This window comes from Hylaeus anthracinus, unplaced genomic scaffold (assembly GCF_026225885.1).
Source record: "Hylaeus anthracinus isolate JK02 unplaced genomic scaffold, UHH_iyHylAnth1.0_haploid 12002, whole genome shotgun sequence".
Taxonomy (NCBI): domain Eukaryota; kingdom Metazoa; phylum Arthropoda; class Insecta; order Hymenoptera; family Colletidae; genus Hylaeus; species Hylaeus anthracinus.
In genome coordinates this window covers 9,845,398-9,873,232 of record NW_026534349.1, presented here as the reverse complement: position 1 = coordinate 9,873,232, position 27,835 = coordinate 9,845,398, and the positions used below count along the sequence as shown (strand labels likewise).

Below are 27,835 nucleotides of genomic sequence, written 5' to 3'. Positions count from 1 at the left end.
ATGCTGTTAATACTAGATCCGTAGGACGTTTGATGGACGACCAAGGTTTCTCCCGTGTTTCTATCGGGTTTGATCGCGGACAGCCCCGAAACGGCGCGTTAGAATAAAAAGCACGAGCCTTGTTGATTGTCTAAGCTAATGCGTGGAATCTACCGTTACAGCGCGCTGATTGCCGCGTACGAGTTACATATGCTATAAATAATGTATAAATACATGTGTTAGGTATCTTCGTTTTGTACGTACGGTCTTCTTTGGTACATCGTGTACTGCGGGTGAGGGAGAAATCATATCGATGGATACACGACGCCGGCCACCTATTAGTTATTCGTTCGTTAATTGACCAACTGCTGTTGTGTAATTGTTCGGTGGGACGTAGATCCGATGCCGTAACGAAACGTGATTGTCGAGTCGATTGGATCGTAGAAATAAAACGCACGGCATTATTTCGATCGTGCCGTATAGAAACTTGACCTACTTTGTTTGGAGTCGTCGAATAACAATAGGGAACGTTGCATCTAATAACATTCGTATCGAGACATTCTACCCTTCCGAGCGGTTCTCTTACAAGATCGTCGGTCGGTAAAGAAGCATCGTATTGTCAACAAAGCGTTCGCAGATTCGTCCCACTTCCGTTTATCGCGTAAACTACCGTAATCGTTTGCGCTAAGTACCAATTGCTCGTTCCTCTGACCGCACTGCATCAGTTTCCTACACGAAGGGCTTCGATCGAATAAATTCGTAGTCGGCCGGGAAGCCATCGTCTGGAATCGAGATAGAGATCTCGTTTCTGACGGATAATCAGGAAATAATCCTAATCCAATCGTCCTCCTGGATAATAAATCAGCGGCGCGGTGGCGTCCCATCCGTCGAACTCCTCGTTGGACTGCGCCGTCCTTTTCTGGCAGTTTAAGAGAAGAGTGCTGTGCCTGGGGCTGCTCGGAGCAGACCTGCATGTCGTCTGAGCGAACCCAGCCGATCCGAGGCGGAAGTTCTTGGAACCAGCTAGCGGGAAGTAGCCCTCGTTTCCGATCGTCCAGTTGTTGCGCGCGTTCTTCGCCTCGGATCGCAGTCTCTGTAGCGCCAAGTCTTTCGCGTCGATTCGCGTCTCCTGATCGCACAGCTTCTCAACGCAGGGACATGAGTTACTGGAGGACTTCCAGCTGTCCGTGCACGAGAACCTCGTCGCGCAAGACAGCTTAGGTTTGCACGGGCTGGTGTCGGCTATGGCCTCCAATTGGCTGTTGGTTCTCGAGCAATTCTGGTCCAGCTGATCGGAGCTGGCGAAACGAAGTCGCTTCGGCGACTCGCTAGAGCACCTCATGAAGGTGGACCTCACCAGGGATTTGTTCTTCAGGGAACTTCGCGGTATCAGAGGGTTGTTCGTGGTGCTTTTCCTTTTAGAGCAACCGTTGCGTCGGTTCTCCCGTTGCGTGTTCCTTTCCTCCCTTAAAATCGGATCCTCGCCGATCAACCAGTAGGTCAGACGTTCGCCTTTTCCTTTCATGGAGACCAGCCCTCTTTCCACCACACTGAATCCGTTCAGCTGGTCCAGCAGCTCCTTCGTCTCGGCGCTGCAGTGGATTTTTAGCGCTGAAATGGAAACGTGGTGGAGATTATAATGTTAATTATAGCCGCGAAAGATGTAAGTTTGCGTACTTCGTCACTTCGACTGTTATCGCTCTTCAAGGCATGTTTTTTCTATTATAAATAGAAAAAATTATGACTAGACTGCGGATCATTATGTAAAATAAAATCTTTCCGAACGTACCTACAAAAATAGGAATTTATTTTATTCCGCAAATATCATAACATGAACTTTACTTTCAATCTTTCTTGTATTCTTGGATATTGTTTGCATTTTGTAGGTTCTTGTACATTCAAATTTCCTATAAATGCATAAAGATCCGTAGTCTAGTTATGACTACACTGTTATTTTCAAAAAAGCGGAGTCAATCGATTTGTGCAGCGAACGGCTCATTTATCAGATCGTGGTAATAACAGCGACGAAGATTGAACAAAGGCAGTGAAAGTGATATCGACGTTGGAATATTAGATCAATCTCTAAATAAATATAGTTGGTTGCCTGCGTTGTTACTCACGCGATCCTGTGGATTCCATTCGACTGGCGGTGTTCACCGTGTCGCCGAACAGACAGTAACGAGGCATTTTCAGGCCCACGACGCCGGCACACACGGGACCTGAAGCGGAGGTAAAAGTGTGTCAATTGCGATCGAGTCGGTCGTAAATTCTATTGTTGATTTCGCCCCGGACCTACCGGAATGTATACCAATTCGCAGCTGCAGCTTGTCGAGGGGCCTATGCCGAATGGTGAATTGCTTAACGGCGTCTAGGAGACACAAGGACATGCTGGCAATTTCTCCCGCGTGCTGAATGCCGTTCCGTATCGGCAGCCCGCTTACCTGTTGAGAAGCAGCTCGTCAGACGCCGCGAATAGTCTATTTACCTTGCGATTGTATCCGATTCTCGAGTGCTCATTCGTGCTCACCACCATATAAGCGTCGCCGATTGTTTCTACTTTGTATACGTCGTAATTTTCTATCGTCGAGTCGAAGCAGGTGTACAGGTCGTTTAGGAAGTCTACCACCTGGAAACGAAGGGAATCCGATACGCGATGATTCGATTTTAGCTGGATTTAACTAAGTTGATTTAGATTCGTATGCTATGGAAATCTCACCTGCAGAGGTGTGCTTTCGGCAGACATGGTGGTGAATCCAACGATGTCGCTGAAATAAATGGTAACGCAGTCGAAGCTTTCGGCCTCCACTTTGTAGCCACGTTTTAATTGCTCGGCGACGTAACGAGGCAGCATTTCGTATAGTAAAGCGTCTGTAAGTAGAAATTTTTTGCAACGTGGTTGACATGGATCGGTTTTGAAGATGGTAACGATTTTGGGGCAACGCTGACCTGTTTTCTTCTTCTCCTCTGTCAATTGGTCTGTTCGTTCGTCCACCAGGGCTTCCAGATTATTGGCATACTTCTCCATCATGGCCATCATATTGTCGAATATGTTTGGCTTCCTGAAAACAGGCATATCTGTTCGTTTCAAGTTTTTGTGTACTTCTGAATAATGTTTATGTATTGACAGTGAACTAGTAGGTTGAGTGCCTAGGTTAATATACAATTGAATATCACGTTTTATTCATTCGGATTTTGCTTGGTTTACTGAGTGCATATCGAATTCGATTCCATCGCTAAATATTAGACCGAGCGATTTACTCTAGCTCTCGATTAGACTCGTGATCAAACCAAGTAGCCGCTTAAAGTCTCTGAAAAATTCCTACCACCTCGTTCGTTATTCATTATGTGAGCCGTTCATTGCACAAATTTATTTAACACCATCAAACAAAAAGTTGAGAAAACTGATGAAATAATATACATTGTTTTTTAAAATTCCCTTTATAGTATAAATTGAAATAAATATCGTAAAGCGCGTAAATACAGATGTAGCTTTCATTTAACGGTGTATAAAATTAATAAGAAAGAATAGCCAAGAAATAATCGTCAGTAATGCTACAATTTTTATACGACTGGTGGAGTTAATCGATTTGCGCAGCGAACGGCTCATTTGCATCGCGAATTGTGAAACTCACATGCCCTTCCTCAACGGCCTGAGTTTGTTCCTTATAATCTTAAAATCCGGACGGATCTCGGGGTCCTCGGCCCAGCACTCTCTCAGGCAGTCGTGCACGAAATGGAAACAGTTCTCCAGCTGATCCAACGGCGGTCTGAGATAATTCAAGGAAAATAGAGTAGCTGACAGGGTGGAAACAAATGCGCGTAAAATTTAATTATCTCTCGCCGTCTACGGATCGCCGGCCGTAATCTTAATACCTGAACGGCTTCACCTCTGGCTCCCTCGCGATTACTTTCTTCAGTATCTGCGAGTCGGACAATTCCGTGATCCCAAATGGGCCGTGTCGTCCTTGGAGCTCGTACAGGACGATACCGAAGGAATAAACGTCTCCTCTTTGGTAATCTCGAGCAGTTGGCTCTAAGGTTCCCGTTGATCGTAACAGCTCGGGAGCACGATACAATAAACCTGGAAGAATTCGCATCGAATTCGCTGGTGGGATCAGGTTACACGTAGATAAATTTAATGCTAGGTTTACGGAGATATACGGTTATTTTAACCCTTTGCGCTCGAGAGGTGACCAGGTTTGACGCAGTAAATCAACCAGCAACAATGTTCGTTTGGATTCCATTTCTTTAGAACTCGAAGTATCATAAATAAAACTATTGTCGGTGAAGTAAAAGTGACCTGATTCTCAAATATTAAAAACCTTATCATTCGTGGCACTGACATGTTAAAACAGCATCTCGAGTTGCTAGTGGATACCAGGAAAAAAGTGCCTCGAGCGCAAAGGCTCATTTCATTTCACAAGGAACGCTGACTTTTATCCACATCAAGAGACAAGCTTACGTTCAAATCACTTTGATAATAGATATAAACCAGATCAAAAGGATCTTAGACAGTGAACGTCAAAAAAAAAAAAAAAAAAAATACAGCAAAGATATTTTAAATCTGTAAGCCTAAAAAACCTAGCGTTAAAATCGATTCATACGATTTTATTCGCGAGGGTTGACTTCCATTTTCGCGTACCGTGATATCTCTTCATGACGTCGCATGGCTCGCATTCTGCGTCCTTTTTGAACTCGTGCAATCCAAAATCCGCCAGTTTTACGACCCAACGGGAGTCCACCAGACAGTTCGATGTACTCAGCGAGCCGTGATATTTTATGACGGACTCGTGGAGATAGATCATACCCTGGAAAAATCGCGAACGTGGACGTGAGCTCGTCAACGTCGAGCATTGAATTCGATTATGGCCGACGATTCCACGGGATTTGTCGCGCGTGAAAATATTGGCAAAATTTGTCTAGCTGACGAGGCTCGTAAGGAAAGTTTGAAATATTCTCTCGCGAAAGTTCGAACGACGGCTGGTCGAAAGGAAACTTTTCTCGGACGGATTACGATTCAACAAATTTTATTCGACCGTGGGAACTCGCAAGGATCTATGTCCGATGACGCGTTCATCTCGAATGGTTTTATCGAGATGCATAAAATTCCCGATTTCAATAATTCTAGTAAAAGCAAGACCTCTCGACGATGGGAGTGCAGTGTAAGACTGATGTAAACGTTGGGTTGCGTCGTGAATATTAAGTAGATTTTTAGGAGTATGCCGAAGTCAGATTCGTGAATCAACTTGTAATGGGATGTTTAATGGAGAAATAAAATAACAGAGCAATGAAAGAGTATTAAGCTTGAGATGTACCTGGTGTTAGATAAAAATTCACATAGTCAGTGTAAACACTAATACGTAGAGTAATACTATAAGAAGAAAGACTTAGAGCAGCGTATATGAGCTTGTACCGGTTCACCTGTGCTTTTTAATTCTATCTTGCAATAGGGAGATCACCAAGTTGAGATTCGAATGGAGCAATAGTGCTAAAGATAGAGCAATTTTCTTAAAGAGAAAGACGCCCGTGCGAACGATACGTACTCTGATGATGTCGCCGACCAGGGACGCCATGAACATGTTATCCAGCTTCATGTCCTCGTTTTCCAAGATGTCCTGCGCGAAAAAAAAGGACGAGGAAGAAATTACGCGCGGTTCTCGGGCGCACGGGATTTTCGTTTATGAAATTACAGACAATCTTGCGTTGGATGATTACCTTGAGACTGCCGCGCGCACAGTACTCGACGACGATGCATATGTTCGGCGGATCTGTACACGCGCCGATGAACGCGTTCAAATTGTCGTGTCGTAAGTCACGCATCTGAGGAAACGATCCTTCAATTTGCATGTCGGCGAACGGACCTCGAAACCCGACGGCTCGTCAGTGTTCACGGTACTCACCACTTTCAGCTCTTTCTTCATTTCGCGCGTGATCTCGATCGATTTCTTCCGGACCTTCTTCACGGCGAATATCCGCCCCTTATAGACGCCTATTTGCGTGTAAATCATGGAATATCGAAAGTCGGCGTCGGGGTTCGAGCTCAGGGAGACTTGGCTGGTCCGCACGATGGGTTGCGTCGTTGCCTGTCCACGGAACAATCTTTATTTTAGCATGTTATCAGAAGGAAATTGCGTTTTCTCTGGCCTAAATGAAAGTAATGATCGTATATCTTTTATACGTGCGATATCAGATGGTATGTTGGAGTCGGGGTTCATTGATCACAGGATCGATCGCAGGAAGAAAATTCGGTCCTTTCTAGATAACTAATAATATCACTGCTTTAAGTGGAAGAAGAAATTTTAGATGGGGTAAGGAAACTCCATATTATAGACTATATCGAGTGTAAAACAAAACAGAACATAGAGCAAAGTAGTAGTTCAGTCCTACCACTTGCTTGACTACACCCACGTTGGGTTACGCTTCGATTCGAATCAGTGCGACAGATTCGGGATCGCAGGATTGTTTTCACGTGCCAAAAATCCGGACTGTGTCGTTTACATTTTGATAGCGAACTTTCTGAAGCGGAAGTAGAAAAGTCCTCGGGATGAAACGGGTCGAGGGAAACGAGCGAAACGTAACACAGAGAGAAGGAAAAGTAGGAACGTCGAACGAACGGAGGCGAGCATTTACCTTGGAATTGCATTTGGTAGGCGCCTCGTTGACTCCCACCAACTCGTCCTTCTGCTCTTTGATCTGAATGTCTTTGTAGTTCATCTTCCAGAGCAGGGAGTCCAGTTCCAGCTCGTATCTCCAGTTTCTGTAGAGCACCAGGAACACCGCCGCGATGATCAGCAGAAATCCGCCCGCTATTCCGCCGACGATCTCTCCCGTGTGAGCTGAAAGATCAGATTAACCCTAGGAGAACTTCTGGAGTCTCCAGAGACTCCACGTTTTCTCCACTTATCGACTCTGTTTAATTTAATCGTAACTGGAATTAGTGTGCTGCGTTAAAATTCAGAAAAAGGAGTATAAAAATGGTAGACTGCATCTGGGCGCATACCGATACCCCTTGTGAACAGCAGTGGAACCAGTCGATAAGAGTAAGGAGAGATATTAAGAAAACGAATGTCAACGTTGAAAAATTCAGGAATGATGATCGGTTATTTAGCTGACACATATTAAAGTTTCAGAGCGGTCGGAGTCCGGGAACATGGTTAAATAATTAAAAAGGAACAAAACTGGTAATATGAAACGAACTAAATGTTACGTGAAGGTCAACGTATTGAACCTCGATGGCTTCATTTCTTTTATAAGCTATTAGACTGTTGTAGTGAAAATGTGCATAGTCGTATGCATAGCTGTAACGATACGCGTAGTGTGTCTGACCATTATCTCATTCTATTTCAGGGCATTACACGAAGAGTAACGCATGGGATTTTTGTTTCTTTTTAATTATTCACCACTTTTCACCACTCTTTTGAATTAGACAAATTTCTTCAATAAATGTATAGTGTGCGAATACTTATGAGACTCATTGTATTTGTGTAGAGGGATCTCGAGTGATCCCAGAAGTGAAACTTGTCAGAAATCCTGAAGTTCCGCGATCTCGTTCGTGAAAAGTGATCGATTCGATTGTTCCGCGGGTCCGAGTCGGTGGCCCCGAAGAATTTGGGTCAGAGATGTTCTGCCTCGTCCCCTTCTCTTTTTTAATTGTACCCTCCGTTCGATGTTCCGTCTCGAACGTTTAAATCGGTCGCGAACGCAACGGACGATCGTTGCATCATTGATAATCGCGCGCGGTTACGTGGCCGGGATACGTATTCGATCTCAATTAAGGGAAACGAAAAAGGTACCGCGGGAAGGGCAAGAGGCATTCCCCTTTAAGTGATTTACATATGTAAATTTTTGAGGTAGCGAGCGGCTAACTTTATGATGTATTTTCTTGAAAGTCCGAGTGAAAGCCGACGAACGATAATTCGAAGAAGAATTGTCTCTATCCCGTTTGCATTTTCACGAGCCATTTATCATTCTTTGAAACGTGTCATCCGCTAGCTCTTAGGTCCCGAACATCTTGGATTAACGATTTTATGTCCTTTACGATAAGACGGATCGGTGTATTCTAAAAACAATTGATGATTAGGTATTCCTGCTCCAATGGTTTCACGTAACTCTCTCACACGTTGAAATCGTCTTGCAATCGAGTTGCTGCGAGTGGGTACTTCGTGTCGATCACTGTCAGACCTCGAACAGTGTCGTAATTATGCGTAATTACGAGCACTGTTACCCGAGCAATTATTTCGATCTAACATAGTCTACCATACGCGTTTGTTTTAATTGCAACTATCTCTAAACTCCTCAGAATACCCTTATAACCGAGTCATCTCGAACGATTCTCAGCCAAGTTATCCCGAATCTGAAAACGTCGGTTACGATAAAGCCGTTAAGTTTTTATACGTACAGTTGCATTTTTCGCCGTGGTATCCGCAATGAGGCTCGGCGATCGGCGGTCCGTCTCCGATCCAAGAAATTTCTCTCATCAATCGGAGTTTCTACAAGCGAAAAAGAAACCAGATGAGGAATTTTAAGGAAAGACCATCGCGATCGAAAAGGATCGCTCGACAAGCGCTGAACGTCTTACTGGCAGATTCGTGCCGTTCTCTTTCCCCACGAAGTACGCTATTGGATATAAACCGTGTCCCTTCGGCGGTCGATTGTCCAACGCGATCAGAGTGTAATTACCTTCCGCATCCCCGTTTTCGTCCATGTAAACCATGTACCTGCGGAGACATATCTTGTAACAGCTGGAAGCGCATTAAAGGTGTGTAAACTCGTGTTAAGGTAGTTGTTTCGTGAATTTACTTAACGGAGGATTTGAACAAAACTTCACTTGACTGTTCTTTGATTAAATGTATCGGTCATCCTGAAGAAAGATAATGCGGAGATTCTGGTTGATCCATCGAGAACATGGATAGCCGTCCGGCGACGCGAAAGGCTTAATTATTTTGTAGGGTCAATTATAATTCTAGACGCTTGCGTCATCGGGATAACGATCGTTGCTGCTTTGTTAGCGTCACGCATTTTGTATTGTCTTATGCAAAGCACGGCACTTTTGTGACAATTAAAACGATGTCGACCTTGTGACCCGGGTAAATTCTTGTTCGATTGCTCGCGTTAACGATCTTGCGTAATTAATATGGTTTCTCGTAGTGACAATTAAAATGCAACGCAATTTTCCTCTGACTATACTTCAACGAACGATACTAGTCGTTTATTTAATTCTTTGAAAGCGAGTGCAACAGAAGCGTGCGTTTAACGTGAAAAACATGCCATGAGATATTTGTATGCGGAGATATACAGAGACGGAGCAGTTGACGGGAGTCATAGATGGTTGCAAAGTTTTTATTAGAACACATTTTCTAGAATAAATCTCATGCTGGATTTATAGACATGTAAATCTCGGTAGATAGACGCCAAAGATTGGACGCCAAGATTTAATACAGATGTGTAATCTAGGTTATTATTTCGATAATAAAAAGTGATATTAAATTTGTTGTTTTAAATAGAAAATTTAAAGGCTATAATCTTATCCCTTGAGTAACTGCAATCAATTTGAAATACGAGACATCTCGTAGTTGGCAATGAATGGTTTAAACATTTGTATCAACCATAGTCGCGGAGCCTGTCATGCGGTACGTCGTTACGTCTGCGGCTACAATTAATCACCAAGTTGCGACGTTTCCGCAGAAAGACACGGGAGTGACGAATTGGCGTGCTTCCTTCTACTTCGACCCCGTTACAGTCCGCAAACGAAAATACATCGACGAGTTTCCAAGTCGCTCGTTTCCGTCGTTTTTTCCGCGAGATCGCTGTTCGACTATCATCTCGCAATGACACTCTGGTTTGCATATCTTAAAACGGGACGATAGAAAACGGAATGGATCTTGCTATTCGCTCCGCGGCTCAATCTTGTAAATACGTACCCCATGGCGCTGCGATAGTGAAACCCGTAAAGAGTCGCCACCATCTCCTTGCCGTTTCGCGGATTTCGACCCTCGTCCAGAGCTTTGAGCAACGCTCTTTCGTACAGGTGCACCGCGTCGTAAAGATACGCCGTCTCTGGCACGATCTGCTTTATAACACAAAAAATAACGATTACGTTCGAAGATTGAACGCTATCGCCTCACCTTTCATTCTCAGCGTGCATAAATTAGGTGACCTTCTCGTCGAAATTCATGAGTTGAAGTATCAGTGGAAGTTAAAACCGTGGTATCTTCTTAATATTGCAGTCTCAACCAAGTTATTGGCTTTGTTGAGACGTGGAATAAGCAATAGGTTGGTTGAACTTGCAATATTAAGAACAAAATCACGTTTTCAACTTCCACTGATACCTCAACTCTATTCTACGTCTCAACTCTTGATCATTCTTCAATTTCTCATCGAGAGTCGTTTAAAAATATATATGTACACACATGTCGAATTGAGTAACCTCCTCCTTTTCGAAGTCGGTTAAAAAATTCTAATCGCGTGAAATGGTTTTCTTCTCGAAATTGTTGCATCGTATCTACTCGCATCTCGAAAGGAATCACTTGCAAGCGATTGTAATAGTCACCTGAACGACGTCACTGATGTTCGGGAGCGGATTAGTGAAGTTGAAGGGTGGCTTCTGTCTGTACTCGTTCACCAGTCGCGTGAAGTTCGTCGAGTATATCTGCGCGGACGCGACCACGCTAAAGTAGCTGCGATACGCCTTCAGGATGGACGAGTTCGTCTTCCTCTGCCATAAATCCCAAAAATATTTGTCCGGTTGTTTTTCGTCGTACTGCTCGATATCGACGCCGACCACCCAGTAGTCCCCTGCGACACCAATTTCTGGGATGTTCTTTTTCTCCGCGAACGAGAATTTAACGAGAAATGTACGCGATCGTCGAATCTATACATTTCTTAATCGTAAGATCGTTAATGGTTTTGGAGATGCGTTTGATAGCGGTACGAAGAGTCCTTTGTATGCGTTTAACGATTTTTGCTGGAAATTTCGAGAGGCGTAGAGATGTGAATTTTAAATAAAGATCAGCTTACAGGAAACGATAAGACGGAAGTTTTTTATATTTAAAGTTTACTTATACGTCGATTAGTTTCAGACCAATTTATTTTTGCCCAAAAGATTCTTTCCTATCGCTAGAAATAAAGGACACATGTAAACGTTCCAATTCTGACAAGACTCCCCGTGTAGATAATCCACAATTTAGAAGCGTTTGAATTCGATCGCGATTCGTTCGAGGACGGCTGTACACGGCGTTCCACGAGATACTCGGCAAGTCTTTGCAGAACGTTTGGCATGTCTCGAGCCAAAAATGTCGTACACGTTGCGAATCTATTTCCATTGGTTATCGAGTTATGCCAAAAATAAGATACCGTGTCTCGTATAACCAAACGACAGACGTTTCGTTTCATGTCTGGTTCTTTTATTGCACTGTATAATTTTTACGTAAAACCCGAAATGTGTCGTTCTGGGCGCACACAGCAATCGTGTTTCCCTCCGCAACGTTTGGAGATGGGTTCGTATACGACCTTTTCGTTTCTCGTCGACTTGGAGAAGGGTGTTCGGAAAGATTGCCCGTTAGCTCGCGTAACACCAGGTACGAGGCTAGGACTAGTGACACTGCTCTCTAAGTATATGTACCTGATTATGTTACAGCGGATTTATACCTTTTTCCAACAGCTTCCTTTCGTCCAGAGCCATCAAGAGACCCATGTGCTCATAATAATTCCCTAGAATCACGTAAACTGGAACAGACGACGGCGTTTTCGAGCCGGTTAATTCCTCGAATTCTTTTACGTTGGCCGGATTCCCTTCTCGTCTCTTAATTGTTCGAAAGGGGTCACCGGGATTATTTTTAGAAACCGGATAAACACAAATAGATAGCCAACGACCAACGAGACGAAATTATGAGCCGTATCTATTCACAACGCGAGATTCTTGCACTTGTCACATGCGGGTAATCGTTCATGTTGACATGCTCGTCGCTGGTGGAGGAATCGAAATGCGGGTAGCCTATATTTTTTCGGCCGCGTGCAAAGCGTGATTTTTGGGACAATTGTTCGCTTTCGGATCGCTAGTACGTTAAGAAAGGAGGTTAACCGGGGTTGGAAACTGGAGGAAGGATCCGTTTACTTCGTTACTCACTTCTGGTCTCCAGGTACGTCTCTCTGACGAGCTCGTGGAAAGGATTGGTCATGTAGGTGACGTAATAAGGCTCTTGCCAGCAACGAAGGTAGTTGACGGTCACGCCTGCCGTCTCGAACGACGATAGGATAGTTTTCGCGATCGTCGACATCTTGTTGAACTCGAACAATGTCGAGTTCATGTACAGGAACGTCACCTAGAAGTTTTAAAGGAACCGCGTGATATCGAGCAAAGTGTACTTTTATCCCTTGGATGTCAGGTTTCGGGTTTAAATCTCTTCGAATGCCGAAGAAATCGCTTTCGGGAATCCCACAGACATTTACGCCGTTCACCGCACAAATCGACTACCTTCAATTTTTGAAAAATCTTAACTTCGAGTGTCAAAGCACTTGGTCAGTCACAACTATTTATATTTCGTTGCATTTCTCAACCTTTTGTTTTATGGAGCTTTTAAAAAATCTTAAACTTAAGTGTCAGAGTAGTCAAACTTTTTATATTTCGTCGCATTTTTCAACTGTTTGTTTTATGTTGTTCATCGATTCGTGCAACGAACGGGTCATTTCTAACAAAGTCTGAAAGTACCGCGCGAACTCGAATCGTCCAACGATTCTTTTACTTACTTTGGTCCAGTTGAAGGCCATCAGCACGGAAACGACCGACTTCGAGATCTGCGTATCCGGCGGTCTGGTTCTCGCGAACGTTGGGAACTCCTTCTTGTCGGAGGGCTCGTGATGCGTGCAGAACTACAAGCAGACAAACGCGTTCGCCGATGAAAACTTTCGACCTGAATGCAGCACGTTTGTTTTATTCCGCGCGTTATTATTACGGCTCGGAATTCAGGTGAACACGGCCGGCAGGTAGAGATAAATGGCGCGGCGTACGCCACGCGCAAGTCGGTTTCAAATTTGCATTAGGTTTCTAGGTTGGTCTATTACTAGGCTGGAGAGCGAGGGACACGTAATGCCCGCGATTTGTGTGCTGGCTGGACTCGCGATATAACGGGTCAGGGAAAACCGAATGAAAAAGCGACGAAAAGTGGACAATGATTTAGCGAATCGGACTGTTGGACGATCTAGATCGAGATTTCTCAAACTGTGCCGTCTTCCAGATTGCGGATGTATCGGTGGAAGTTATTATTATATTTTATCGTTACTAAAGGGGAACCTGTAGGTTGAGAAAAGTTGATATTTAAAATATTAGAACAATACTCTCTTTTTTGTCTATTTTCATACTTTTTTTACAATATTCTATGTCACGGTCATAACTTTGATAATTAAAAATTTTCGTTCATTTAATTGGATATCTTACAGACTATAAGTTTTTCTCAAAAAGGTATTTTTTATTCAGTTTAAAAAGTTCTTATTTCCCTGTATGGAGATGATCCGTGCGAGAGCGATGTTTGAGAATCCCTGAACCAAATTAATCGAGCGGTTATCCACTAAAAATATAAGTAACGGTAACGACTTTGTTTCGCCGATATAGAGAGGTTATGAGAAAGAACGATTCATCGGGGGACAGTAAGAAATCTATCGGAACGAAGAAGATTGAGTAGCCCATGTCATGCGACGGCGGAACGAATCGCAATACCTATTTCGCGGGACAAGGCGATTAATTTTCCACGAGTCGATTCGAAAGCGGTGGCTCGCGTTAAACGAATCGTAAAATAACATTCCAGTACTTTTCGACAATACGAACCGAGTTCGAGGGGGACGCTATTCAATGATCTGGATAATTCGTCGGAGAGATAAATGGGTTTTTTTTCCTCGTTTCTATCGTTGGCGAAGGCGCAGCTTCTTCCGAGACAGTCGCGAGATTAAAAGAAATCTAATGAATCGCGCGCAGAAATAGTTTCGCCGTTCCCATTCACTGCTTCTCCTGTCTTTTACAGGCTGTGCCGCCAGTTACGTTAAATCGTTCTTCCCTTTTCCACGAATTCCATCTTCTGAATCGCTGTGCTGTGTTACAAACAGAAGTCTTTCGCATGGAACGCGTTCCATTATAATTTTCTGTTAGACCCTTCCGATCGTTAATGAAATTTTTTGTACGAATACATTTTCGAGATACTTTAAAGCAAAGCTTTAGGGGCTGTTGCTATAATCGTGGCTACAGTACGGGCTTAGCAATCCTGAGGTATCTGAGGTATAGCCAGCGAGCTCCAACGGACTGTTATCGTTCCAAATAGGAACGATAGAGAATGATGGGGAGAAGTATGCAAGCAAATGCAAAGTAATGCAAGAGTTAAATAAATATACAAAATGTAGGAGTGGTGATGCATTAGGTATTTTAGTCGACTTATACGACTCCTAACCTTTGTGAATAAAACTCATTCACTCTTACCTTGGAACAAGAAATTGAAAACGTTTAATTATTTGAGCCGTTCACTCTACAAATCGATTAACTCCACCAGTCACATAAAAATTGTTAGATGAACCGTTCCGATCCACCGTTAGATGAAAGGTACATTTCTTTTTCTATTACCGTGGTGGAGAGGAAAATCTTCAAAAAGACACACCCCTGTCGGGGTGATAGTGTCAATCACCCGGGGCGGGAGATGAAAGCTACATGCATCCTATAATATGTATTTGAATTTATATAAAAAAAAAGAATTTTAAAAAACGATGTACATTATTTCGTCGCATTTCTCAACCTTTTATGGAGTTAATCGATTCGTGCAATGAACGACTTATTTGTCGGGTCCACGCCAAATCGTATCGTACAATACCGAAGATACCGTCGTAACTGCTCTCGCAATTAATCTCAGCCGAAGTTTCTCGTGTTTTTTTTTTTTTTTAAATAAACGGCACCGTTACAATGTAACTCGGTTCCCGCCTGAATTCCAGCAGCGAAAATGGGCGACTCGCAAAGTAGATAAACCGTCCGACGCTCGGACTCGGTGGCGTTGAATGGGTTAAACGTGTCGTAACCTCAGCATCGCACATTCGTATTCCCCGACGGTCGGCGAATAATTTATTTCCTCGGTTGGCCCGGCGCGCTCCTGGGAGCTCAAACCTCGCATTGGACCGTCAGATCACGTCAGAACAAACGAAAAAACGATCGAACGAAACGCTGCTCAGGGACCGTTCGTGATATTACATAGAGGTGCACGGTTCTCAATTTCAATGGAACGGTTTCGATACGAGAGCGATATCTGTTTTCGTCGCGTGCTACATATTTTACGACCGCTGTTCTCTCTTTTTCGAGTGACTCGTTACGCGCTGGAACGGCGCGAGGTTGGATTTAAGAGAAACGGCAGCCAATAATTTCACTTTTGTTTCGAGCAATCGTCGAGGAAAGTGGACGGTCCCTTTGATCGATAGATTCAATTAGCACGCCTGTCACACAAACTTTGTTGCACCTAATACAATTCATATATGAACAGCGTAGAAAAATAAATTAATTGTGTGAGGAGACATCGTAAGTCTAACAAATCTTGTTAGTGACACCACTGCAAACATAAAGGATTTATTTCTTTTTTAATATTACTAGACTTGATTATAAATTCTTATAGCTTCCTTGAAGCATCGACATCACCCCAAACATAAATCCTTGATGTTCAGGAAGCTATCAGAATTTATAATCGAGTCTAATGATACAAAAAAAAGACACGTTTCCAAAGTTAGACAATTTAATGTAATGTGATTCGAGATGACGCAGGGTGCAAAGAGTTAAGAAATCTATTACAATTACGTTGTGTAAATAACACCGAATCGATGGCTAGGTAATAGTTTCCAAGCCTCGAATGTCTCGATCCTATAGATGCACTCGTTGTTTCGGGGAAAAGCATGCACGCGGCAACTCGTTACTTGACCAAAGTGTTTCCGCAGGAGCACGTTGGAAAAAGCAAAACCTCTCGTCAAGAGAGATTCTTCGAATTTCATTCGACTGCATGTACCAACTTGGTATGTACTAGAAAGCCATCCGTGGTTACGTAACCGAGAAAGCTTTTCGCATTGAAGCACGGATAAAAGGAGCATCGTTACTCTTTTCTCCGATTCCGCTGTCTTGTCCGCTAAATTCCGAACCCTCTTCGAGGAGAGAACTCTTCGAGAAGTCTAGTTTCTTCGTTCGTCGAACGGGAACAGATCGAAGACGTTCGATCTCCGAAACGAGCACGGCGCTTTGTGAGAATTACGTAAGGATCAAGGAGGAAAAGGGAGGCTACATACGTAAGATATCATTGGGAGGTTGAACGCCGCCGCCATTCTTCCCTCGTGGATGCACGTTTCCTGGGGGCCGATGTAACCGCTGATATTCTTCGTCCACAGGTCGGCGGTCATCAGAATGCTGGTCTCCTCCTCTCCATAAGTTTCCGCGACGAGAAAATCGAGCTTGTGTCCGCGGCGACCGAGTTCACCCGCGTTGACCTAGGAAAATCCAGGAGTTCTACATTTTTCCCCCCCCATGAATTGAATTCTCTGCCCAATTGGGCGCACGTTTATTCGAACTCGCCGACCATTTGGCGATTTTGTTGTAAACGAGCTCCCCTGTTAGGTTTGTTTTGCATGCGGAACGAAGGCAAGGACGCGGCAACCGTGCGTTGTCGCCTGGTTCAAAATAGACGGCGATAATCGCGCGAAGGGAGCTCCTCAATTTCATTGGTCTTAATTAGCAACTTCCGTGCTAATTGCGGTTAGGCTGATGCATTCGAGCAGGGAAAAACGGGTCGCTTACCTCCTCCACGGCGAGAGATATAGCGCCGGATATCCGGGAACCAGGACGCTGATACTCCAAGTCCCCTGGACGTCTTTTCGAACCGGTGATGTACCCAAGTGTGAAGGTCTCCGCGACGGCGCCCTTATCGAGTAAAACGTGGATCGCCGTTAGTAAAAGACAAGCCCTCTCCACGTTTGCCAGCAACATGCCCAGTTGCGAAACCTTAGCAGATTAATTCAGTTTGCGCTGTAGGAAAACTTCGTTGCAACGTCGAGGACGTAGCGTTATCGATGTCAAGACTGTGGTTATAATTTGCCTCGCCAATAATCGTGCAGGAAAATATGTATTTTCTTCTCGAAACGATATAATGTTCCTTGAACACATAATATTTTCAAATAGTCCTAGACAAAAATTCGACTTACAGTTTTAGCGTTAATTGAATCTTTGACTGCAGGGACGGTTTTTGCTGTATATTTTTTCAGAGACGTAGAGGAGTGAATTTTTGAAAATATGAAAAAGGTTTAATAGACTCATAAATTCTTGAAACAATCCGTAGCATGATTTTTCATACAAAAAGACTCAAAGATAGCTTCTCGCTAGCCCTTACGGAGTCCACAACCACACAAGCAAGAGAAATATATTATTGTACACCGTTCGCGCAATTTCGATACATCTGCTGCCCCGACCGACACGTTTGGAATGCATTCGTCCCTCCTCCGCAGCGTATATGCTTTTATTTGCAAGGAGGGCCACTAAAAGCACGGGCTTGCGAACGAAAGATATAGGGAAGGTAATGGATGAAACCAGTAAGCTCGACGGGGATGCAATAAACACCATCAATCTCCTATGGAGTGCTACACTTCCTCTTCCTACATTTCGCTTTCGTTGTCGGCGAGCCGCTGGGGCCACTATAATTTCCTTTCTTCTGGGAAAACGTTGCGCTACCGAAAGATCGAGCACATGTTATCGACAGAGTGCAAACGAGAACCGCTTCATCAGTCGATCATATTTTATCGCGAGCAGACACTACTTCTAGAGCGGATTCAATTATGTTCGAGTTGATCCCTGAGTGTGAATGTCAAGAATTCATCGATTTGTCGAGTTTTCTATATTTTTTTTAAGCTTAACATTGAATTAATTGCGCCTAGGTAGTTAGTGGCGTTTAATCCGATGTCCAGGGATTTTGTTGCAGTCGAGAGTGATAAGTTCCATTATCATTCGCGTATTACATTCTTCACACGTTGGTGGGCTTGCTTTCGATAGTACATGCGAATAAGGCAGCCTTGTGTGTCCAATTCTGTAGTTTATATTGGAAACTATAAATACCATCGAAATTCATCGCATACACACCGTGTATCATTCATTGCATCCGATGTTGGCGAACATTCGTGCACCAGCACACACGGTTCACGCAATCGGATGTACTCGTTTCTGTAGCAATGTCTCTCCACCACGCAGCGTAATTCCAAACGGACGGACATTCCCACGAGCGTACCGTAGGAAAATAATCATTTATCCGCGGCTCGGTTCGCCTGAATCGAGCCGGTGTTATTAATCAATGGCGCTGACTCAACGCGTTGCTCCTCCTTTGTTCTTTTCCGTCTCTCGCGAGAGTTCTCCCTGAACAAGCTCGTTACGTAATCGGTGCTCGGTGAACAGTGCCTATTTAACGTCCTGCTCGACGACCTCGTCTTTTTTGACGTATTATTAAAATAGAGCAGTATTAATAACAGGTCGAACAGGGACCAGACGGCTCCACGCCGCGACTTCTAGGTAAGCGATGGACATTCAACTTGGAGCGAGAGAATAGAACAAAATTAGACATGGGACGAACGTCACCTGTGTACACTTTTATCATCTTCTCCATTCGACTTTTCAACGTCGAATCGTGGAAAGCACCGTCTCGTGGTAGCTTTTTCAAATTACGTAACAATTTCTTAAACGACCGTTAAGACGTCGTTCGCCTCATTACGTTGAATTGCTTTTGTATAAAAACACGATGCGCGCGCCTCGATGTATGTGGCAGAAAGCGTGTGTGCCAATATTAAACGCCTTCTGGGGCCTTTCGGGGCGCGACTTCGACACGATAATGAATGTATCGTGACTTTCGGGTCCGTCGCGATAATTAACGAGGAGTGTACGTTTATTAAGCGCACGCGAAAAGAGACGCGGCCCAGGAAATTAATTTTCGGAGGGCGAATTGTCATAACCGGAATCGGCAAGTCCGTGGCCACGAATCGACTCGCGGGTATGCGCACTCGAGCCATCGAAACCGTCGCGATGCTCGATGCCCGACGATAATTAACCAGATAAAAATCTCAATCGAGGTGTGTTTCGTTCTCGCGCCGCGTACGAGCGCATCCTTCACCTATCCGGAGATTTATGTTCCGCCCAGGTGACATTGTTCGCAATTTTTTAGCGGCCTGGAAGAGATCGAACTACAAAATCGACGCAGAACACCTTTCACCGTGCGCTGTTTCCCATCCTCGATTTACATGCTAATTGTGAAACGCGAATCAAAGCCAGCCGAACAAATTAATCTGGGTTGGCGTGTGGCTCTTTTAAATTCTCGTTTCTCGCGATACGTTTACGGTTTTTATCGAACACTGACACGGCAAGCGCAACTATTCGCTACTCTTTTATTTTTCACGATTTTGGTTGCTTTGTAAACTCTTTGCACTCGAGAGGTGACTTTCGGTCACCACCAGGTTTCACGCAGAAAATCTATCAGCAGTAATAATTAATTTCTTCGGAACTCAAAGTGTCAATAAAACAACTTAGTTAGCGATCCTGCTCGGAGTTTCAATAGATGGGATTCATCGAAACATCAGCTTATAATGGTAAATTCGTAGCTCTGGGGTGATTAGACGTAGCACAAAGGTAAGCTTGAAAGTACCACACGGTAGCAGAGAGGTTCAGGGGACGTCCAAAGCCCGTCCTCGTTAGCGAGGAGAACCTGAATATTACCATACGAATTAATAATACTCGTTAAAGTGGTGCAATAAGAATTCCAATTGCAAGAAGCTCCCCAGACGATGCACCCGATCGTGATGCAACTATTAACTGTAAGAGAAATTGAAATCATCAGATAAATGGACTCGTTATCAGAGAATTGTATCGTTAATTTCGAGACTCTCGCGAACTGTGGAAATTTGAGAGGGTTATTTAATTTTGCAGTAATTCGTGCAGCTTTGGGGCAACGTGTGCTAAACCATGCGGGTCTGCTAAATTTGGCATGTAACGTCTTATTACGAATCCCTTCACTCTCGTTTACCGCTACAATCGTTAACATGCACGTTGCGTGCGCCGCTGTTCCACGCTCTTAATTAACATGACGTTATCGTGTTTTTTTTTTCTCTTTGTCGAATCATCGAAATCGAATCTTCCGCCCTAACGGATCTTTATCGGGCTTTTGGAAACTTCGGCCGGACCGTAGACTTTCAACGAGGCCAATAATTTTATTATAAAAATCCATTAGGTACGTTACTTTCTCACATACTGGGTGTCTCAAATGGAGAGTCGCTTTGACGAATACAATTCTTATTTTAATAGTTGAATATCTCGAATGTTATTACTATCGGAGTAGATATCCTATAACTTTCACTGTTATAATTCGTCATTCCATGTAATTGTAACACAAGAGATTCGACATTTCTTCTTTACGTCTTTGGAATTTTTAAAGCTAAGCGTACAACTTTTGCCATCGATTAAAATAACGATGAAAGATGACCGTTACACAGATGACATTTTCTCTCCTTTGTCGGACGAAAGAAATCGTGAAAGGTGCATCGGGATTGGGTTTGTAAACAAGACGACATTAAGAGTCCACGGAAACAGATTTATGACGTCGTGAACAATCGACGATATCGTTCCTCGCGACGATGACTCGAGAAAGGGCCGAAGGCTGCATCATTAGCATGTCCTTAATGAATTCAGCATATTATTTCGTTCGCGAGAGTTTAATCCTCCTTTTAACGGACTGGAAAGAAAGTTCTGAAATTCCTCTCCACCTTGCGATCCCAAAGGGAGAGCCATTCGTCTCCTTGGTTTTCCGCATTGAAGTAAGTCGTGCAACGAGAATGCAAGGAAATCTAATTTTTAAACGAGAAAAAAGAGAGTATCCCGTTAAGGTTCATTCTGAACGAACATCTGAAAAACTAAATCAAATATGGATGAATATTCATTAGGGCGGTACTGATTTTAATAATTTTTGAAATCTATGTTACGTATCCTTTAAATACCGTGCAAGGACAAATTTTGCAGGAATATTTTCTTATGCGTTTCCAATGTATTTAGGTGATGCGTAACATAGATTTCAGAAACCATTGCAATAAGGACCACCCTAATATTAATGGACAGGTATTCCTATTTAACCCGTGGAAACACGTCCGAGTCCAATCACGAGCGACAGGTGTCCAGGGTGGATCGCAACGCGGGACGCTCGCGACGATAGCGGGATTCACGCCGCGTATTTCCGCCTGTCCTGGATAAATTTCCCTCCCTTATCGCTTCGTGGGTAAATAAATATTCTCCCTAACGCGCGGTTTATCGCGTTTAATCGCGACGTCCCGTACGTGCGGCGCGATAGGATCGGAATTATGCGTCCCTTGTTTCCCGAGCATCTGCGTTCGGCCGTGCGACGTGAATTTTCCTGAAAATAGCAGAAGGAAACTCTGTGTCGAACGATAAGGCACGAGACTGAAATAACGAAGACGACGAGACGCTCGCGAGCCTCTTCTTCGTCGTCGGCTATCGCTCCGTCGACGAAAAGTTCGAGGAAAGGCGTTTTCGAAATCCGCGAGCGCCTCGCCAGCTTACGAAGGTCGCAAGAGAAAGTAATGTAGCTGGCTGCACGTTTTTACTACTATTTCCTTGGAGCACCGGTGTCGGTAGCCTCGGGTATTCCTCGAGCGCGTTACAATTCGCCGCGGCTCGCGCCAATGCGCCTTCTACGCGCGAGACCCAGCTCTTGCTATTACATATGTGGAACACGTTGTACATACCGGTGACTATATTTAGAAGTTTCTCGAAAGCGAACGTTACACGGTTGAACCGTGCATAGGGAAAAACGCCGACCTTCCGCGAAATCTGGAGTACATTGTGTATGTGCGAACGGCGAGTCGAAGAAAGTTGATGCCAATGTTTGCGAGTTATCAAAATGGATGGTACATGGTTTCAGCAAGTTTGGGTAACAAATGATATCGATTCTTTCGACGCGAGGGGTGAAATTTCGATCCCTGTTCTCGATATTTGGATTCGAAACGTTCGATAGAATATAAACAGCGCGCAATTTCTTTGCTGAGAGGTTGAGACGTAATCAGCTTCGGGGAAAAAAAGAAATTTCGGATGCAAAGGATAAACCGGGACGAAAATAAGAAACAAGCAAGATATATGAAAGAGGACGGCTCGTAAGGTCGGCGGAGTAGCCTGCACGTCACAGACCTTGTCACGTTGCATCCGATGGCATTTGATAAGAACCATCGAGCTGAATAAAGCAGTCCCTTTTGTCGGCTCCTTTTTCATAACAATTCCTTACGGGAACGAGTGGCTTCTGCGAATGGTATTGGATAACAACGCGTATATTCCCGCTAGGCATGGTTAGAGGGAACGTCGGCCCGAGGGACGACGGGTCACTCATATCGGCGCAAAATATGGACGAGGTCGAAGCGGATAGTACCTTTCTCCCTCGGATTTACGAGATATGTTTTCAAATTTTCTTGAGCTCTCCGTCACGTCGTTTGCAAATCGACGAGCGAGCATCAAGAATATTTCAATAGTACATAAATCGTCTCGACACGTCACCGAGAAATCCAGAATAAATTTCGCATTGAAGAGAAATTGCATCATTTCAAATTTCTATTCAATTTTCACCTGCTTGACTGCTTCCCGCTCACGTGTGCTATCTATCGGTTTCTATGGAAAAGGAGGATGTTAAAAATGGGGTCAACTTTGAGGTAACTCGGGCCTCATTTGACCACAAAAAAGAATAAAATTATGTACTTTACTCGTGTACAATTAAATTGAAAATGATTGTTTTCTTGACAATTGAAATCTGGTCGCCACAAAACCACACATTTAGGAATAATTTTAAGACAAGGGACTATAAACCTTACCTAAACGTTCACATAGTTTCAAGAAACATTTAGAAAAAAAAGAAACAATATAAATTCAGCACTTACTGTCACATATGTTTTCCCGCTACTGGAACCTATCCTGAAATATCGCCAGGCGTAAGTAGCAATCCAGCGTGTTTTCGATAAAATACAGAAGGGATTAATTCCACGGTTTACGTATCTTCTAGTTTTTCGCGACTTCTGTCGATTTCGCGACGTCGCGCCTCGAACGTTCGATTCATAAGAATTGTGCGTGATTCCGGATGAACGCGATTTGCGATGGGGATCTCGACTGCGGAGCGGCTGTAAGTGACTCAACGCGATCATGGGGGCCGACTTTCGAAAAAGGTGATCTCGAATCTGTGTCACATAGTGTTACATAGAGAATTTTAGGCACGCCTCGGGTCGGGTTGCGTCAACGTAGACGCGGCCCTCGGGGCTATGCGTTCAATTTCTATTCGCCGACTATTTTCTAATTAGTCAACGCGCCGAATCGGTAATGGACGATCGACGTAATTGCTCGATAAGCTCGGCGCTCGGCCAGGGAACAATCAATCAAAGACTATGGACGGTTTCGCGGTTTCGAGCGACGTCGAGAAGTTGGATCATCGGATACAACCGACGGATCGTAACTCGGTTACGTGTTTACGGTCGATAAACAAATCCTGCGACCAGGATCGCGCCGCGACGATGGCGCAAATCGTAGCCAAATCGAAACGTAGCATATTAGTCGCACGCGATTCGCAATATCTGTCGCTGTTACGTAAGTTACACGCCCTATTTTCACGTTATTGGACGTTCTGTTTATTTTCGCAGACAAGCAGCAGGACAGTTCGGAGCTCGGGTCGCCGAGCGCTGTTTGTTTCCATTTCGACTCAAAAATTTCCGTCCTGGGATCGTCGTGCTTTTAAAAACATCTCTCCTTTCGCACCAGAAAGATTCCTGAAAATCGCCATTTCTTTTCATCACGAATCTAAGTGTGTTTCCCTGTGCGGCGAGCTCCTTATATTCATTTTACGCCTTTGTTTCTTGCCTTCGTCCACTTTTAATGGCCTTTCAGGGCTCCAAGATCCCGCGTTTCGATGAGGATATGGGTTCATCAGAGTCGATGCTTCGCTCCCGTGGTAACTAGGGTAAAAACTCCGCTTTTATTTTACGTTTACGTTCCTGGCGCAATATCGCCGTAACACCCACGCCGTTAGCGTTGTTCCGACGCGAGTTCAACGCTCGATTCTCCTTCCGCCAAGACTTCCTTGGTTCTGCGCGGTGAACCCTCAATGAAATCGCCGTTTCGAGATAATCCGTTATCTGTCTCACTATCACGGCACCCAAGCGGATAAACTTAAATTCTCACGTATGTTCCATTTTAGATTTAGGATCGAGTTGGTGCATCGATCTTCGAGGCGATCTTGTACATCGCTGAAGGATCCTTTGGAGGATTCTGGGCTTTGCATAAAAGTGTCTTTGATCCTTCTAGTTGGCCGCTCTTCTGCTATACAGTCTGCCCCATAAATATTCGTACCTTCTATGTCTAGTGAAGAAAGTCTAAATTAAACGATAGGTTTGATGTTTCCATATAAACTTTTTATTATAAAAATATATTAATTGAGACGAACTCTTGTAATAGACATAGAGAGTATGAATATTTATAAGACTAACTGTATACCTGTACATCTATTGAAGAAATTTGTCTGATTTAAATGATAGGCTTCATGTTCCATTATAAATATGTACACGAGTATGTACTCCACACATGTATATATTTAAAATTATAATTTATTTGGAAACATGAAGCATTCATTTAAATTAGACAAATTTCTTCAATAAATACAAAAGGTTGTGAGAAATGTATTATGTACAAAAATTATCGAAATTCTTATCGATCGCGATGCTTTCCTCCCCTATAAGTCGAAAAGTAGAAGAATCATTGTTATTTCTAAGAACAGACATGTGGAATCTGCGCCTCCCATATACAAGAAGATGGAATCAAACGAGAACACGAAACGCCAGCGCCAGCGATACAAGAAGAATTTACGAACGTGTCTGTCTGTGCCTGAACGTCCGTTTCTACTGCAACTCCCGAAAGTTCTTATACCTCGAACAGTCTTGGTTAAAATGTAACCGATGAGTGTGATCAGTTACCACGAACTCGTCGTTGTCAAATATTTGGTATTCTTTAACATAACGTTGTAATGTAAAGATCGAAGGGTGCTTTAAACTTTGAACACGTTGAATCATAATACTCTTGAACATTTTTACGGTGATTAAGTTTTGTTTACGCGGAATTGATCATGTTCGAATTTGCTTGCCTTATTTTTCGTTTGGAGTCCGACGGAAGTTTTAATTTTACGCCACTTCCTAATTCCCTAACTTCCTAATCTGTCCTAACTTGGGGGTAAATCTGCACGAGAAGACAATTCCTTCCTCGCAACCGTCATTCGAGCTTCGAAGTCGGTTATTGCGCTTTGAAGTCCATCCACAGAGAGACACACGGGCAGCCGTCTTCCCGGTTTCTGACACCTTTATCGATAAAGTTTAATCGCGTCGGTCGATCGCGGGCGCCAATGACAGGTGTCGCTTGGCGAATTTCGAGATTTTCGACGCCGTTACTTCGGACAGCCGAATGCGACCGCTCACGAGACTCGGCCGTGATTTATTGTACCGTGTTTCGGTCGGCACGTGGCAACGGTTGCGCACCCGGGAGTCATTCACGATCACCGTTCTCCGCCTCCGACTCTCGTTTCTTTTTTACTTTTGTCGGACCACCACCGTAGACCCTACCTTTCTATTTTCTAGTCGGACGATGTTCCATTCGTTGGTTGTTTTTTGCCTATGGACCAGACTGACTATATTGCGATTGTTTTTGTAATAATTGCTCGCGCGTAGGGTTCTCGAGGTAATTAGTAATCATAGACGAGACTGTTGCTAAACACGTTGATTGCCACTTCATAGTGACGGTGCTTTTCATTGGAAGAACTAAAGAAATTAATTCTGAATGTTAAGTAAGTACAAGAAAATAAATTTGAACGAGAGTCTTGAATTTCGATGAAGCTACCATAGTAAATACCACAATAATCTGTAAACAAAACTTAATCACAGTAGAAATTTCCAGGAATATTTTCAGTAGTACTCGATGAAATTACTAAAATAAATACCACGATAAATTTTTGATTATGTAATTTTCAATAGTCTGTAAAAATATTTAATCACAGTGAAAATTTTCTGGAGTATTATGAATCAACGTGTCCAAAGTTTGAAGCACCCTTCGATCTTTACATTATTATGTCGTGTTCAAGAATGCAAAATATTTGTTAAACACGAGTTCATGGTTACCGATCACACTGATGGGTTACATTTTAACCAAGACTGTTCGAGGCGCAAGAATTTTCGGGAGTTCCGGTAGAAACGGACGTTCAGGCACAGACAGAAACGTTCATAAATTCTTCTTGTATCGCTGGCGCGTGGGTGACGTACCTTTTCTCTAATGGTTCAAAAAAGAATCCGTAGAACGTGATACGAATTCGAATGACTTTAACTGGAATTAGTGAAAAGGGCATCCACAACGATGGGTACAATGAAATGAAAAATGATATCGAAATTCGTCTATTTATTCATATAACATAATATAACTATATCAGAAAAATGTCTCGCTTAATTTTTGTCCACTGAATAAACGCTCGTGCGATTCACCGTAAAAAACGGTCTCAATGACCGTGGCGCCTCGCGTATTTCTCTTTGGCAAATATCTCTTCTTCGAGATTACAATTCCGCTTACCTTGATCGTCGTATTCCCGTTTAATAACGCTCCAGTCGGGTGACCGTCTTCAGGAAGTCTCAAACACCACCAGCTCCGCCGGTACTCGCTGTTACATTCCTACGAACCACCGCGCTGGTGTAGAACGGGCCAGAGGCAACTCGTTGATCGCGACAACAACACTGTGGAAGAAATTAAAACATTCCTTCGGCAACGAACTAGAATCCCGGAAATGAAATTCGCGAGCAGCGCGTGAACCACGCGAGGCCGTGAAAGAATGCTCCTCGTAATCGACGACTGTAAATCATAGAAATGAAATCCCGCGACGGCGACTATTTTTCCTCTAATCGTGGCACATTTTCTCGATAACGTTATCCAAGGGAGCAGTGGATAGATGCGGGCAAACTAATGAAAAATGCAAAAACCGTGGTTCGATAAAAAGTTGAAGCTCTCTAATAACCAGAGAGAGCGTTTGCAGAAACGCGTCGCGAGAATTTTCCAAATTGATCGTCGTACTGGAAGAACGTTTCAAATTCGAGCGACCGTCCCGCCGATGCGAAAATGAACGACGTGAGGCCGGCGGTCGACAGTGATCGTGGGCGCGCGCGGCCAGACTGACTTCGCTCTGCTCGTCCTTCCCTCGCAGCTCGTACGTCGAGCGTCGTCGCCGTCGGCGTCGTCGTTCCATTCACAGGTCCGTTCTCCACCGACGCGGCGACGCGCGCCGTCCAGGCGCATGAGCGCAACCCGCGGAAACGCTTCAAAAAAGGGGGAGGCGCGGAACTTCGATCGTATCTTTCCCAACTTGGTTAAATGTCTGCGTTTTTCGAATTTGGGAAAAATTATACCGAGGTGCTGCTGAAATAAGCGACGATCCAAAAGCTAATGCACTGTAGAGGATAGTTCTTGCGTACAAGGGACCCCTAGATTCTTTTTATTTATTTAGTTACTATTCGAAGGGCATCGAAAAGGCCCCTAGATTCTCTTTGTTTATTGTATTTAGCTACTATTCGACGTCATAGAAAAGCATCATTTTTTGTTCTTGAAGAATGAGTTGATATTTTCCCGGATATTCTTACTGAAGAGTTCCTCCAAACTGTGTACTTGTAATTTCTCTTTATTTTGTTTCTTCTGCTATTACTTTACGAACAATTTGAAAAGCTACGACAAGGACTGAAATGTAAGAAGCTAAATGCCACAATACTATATTTT

The 27,835-nt window shown here is 43.8% G+C and overlaps 2 protein-coding genes across 5 annotated transcripts in view; one reads left to right on the top strand and one right to left on the bottom strand.

Moving 5' to 3' along the window:
* Positions 1–27,835, top strand: part of LOC128892137 (uncharacterized) — a 258,224-nt gene that overhangs the window by 12,687 nt on the left and 217,702 nt on the right. The gene's annotated exons all lie outside the window — the stretch shown is intronic.
* Positions 106–27,225, bottom strand: LOC128892093 (guanylate cyclase 32E). Its single transcript, XM_054152196.1, has 24 exons — positions 27,084–27,225; positions 26,645–26,805; positions 16,775–16,978; positions 16,270–16,467; positions 12,724–12,846; positions 12,104–12,299; positions 11,626–11,703; positions 10,529–10,773; positions 9,900–10,045; positions 8,558–8,696; positions 8,378–8,468; positions 6,610–6,815; positions 5,880–6,062; positions 5,695–5,799; positions 5,523–5,594; positions 4,622–4,787; positions 3,853–4,060; positions 3,612–3,746; positions 2,926–3,038; positions 2,696–2,847; positions 2,507–2,605; positions 2,276–2,420; positions 2,100–2,198; positions 106–1,590 (listed from the first exon to the last, which is right to left on the bottom strand). Exons 3-24 carry the CDS (start codon positions 16,961–16,963, stop codon positions 812–814), a joined length of 3,867 nt encoding a protein of 1,288 aa, XP_054008171.1. The 5' UTR covers positions 16,964–16,978; positions 26,645–26,805; positions 27,084–27,225; the 3' UTR covers positions 106–811.

Coding starts and splice junctions, on each gene's coding strand:
- LOC128892093 (XM_054152196.1), bottom strand. CDS start 16,963: ATGTTGCTGGCAAACGTGGAGAGGGCTTGTCTTTTACTAACGGCGATC. Junction 10,046..10,528: donor ACATCAGTGACGTCGTTCAG/GTGACTATTACA, acceptor GTTATAAAGCAG/ATCGTGCCAGAGACGGCGTA. Junction 6,063..6,609: donor CTACCAAATGCAATTCCAAG/GTAAATGCTCGC, acceptor TTCCGTGGACAG/GCAACGACGCAACCCATCGT.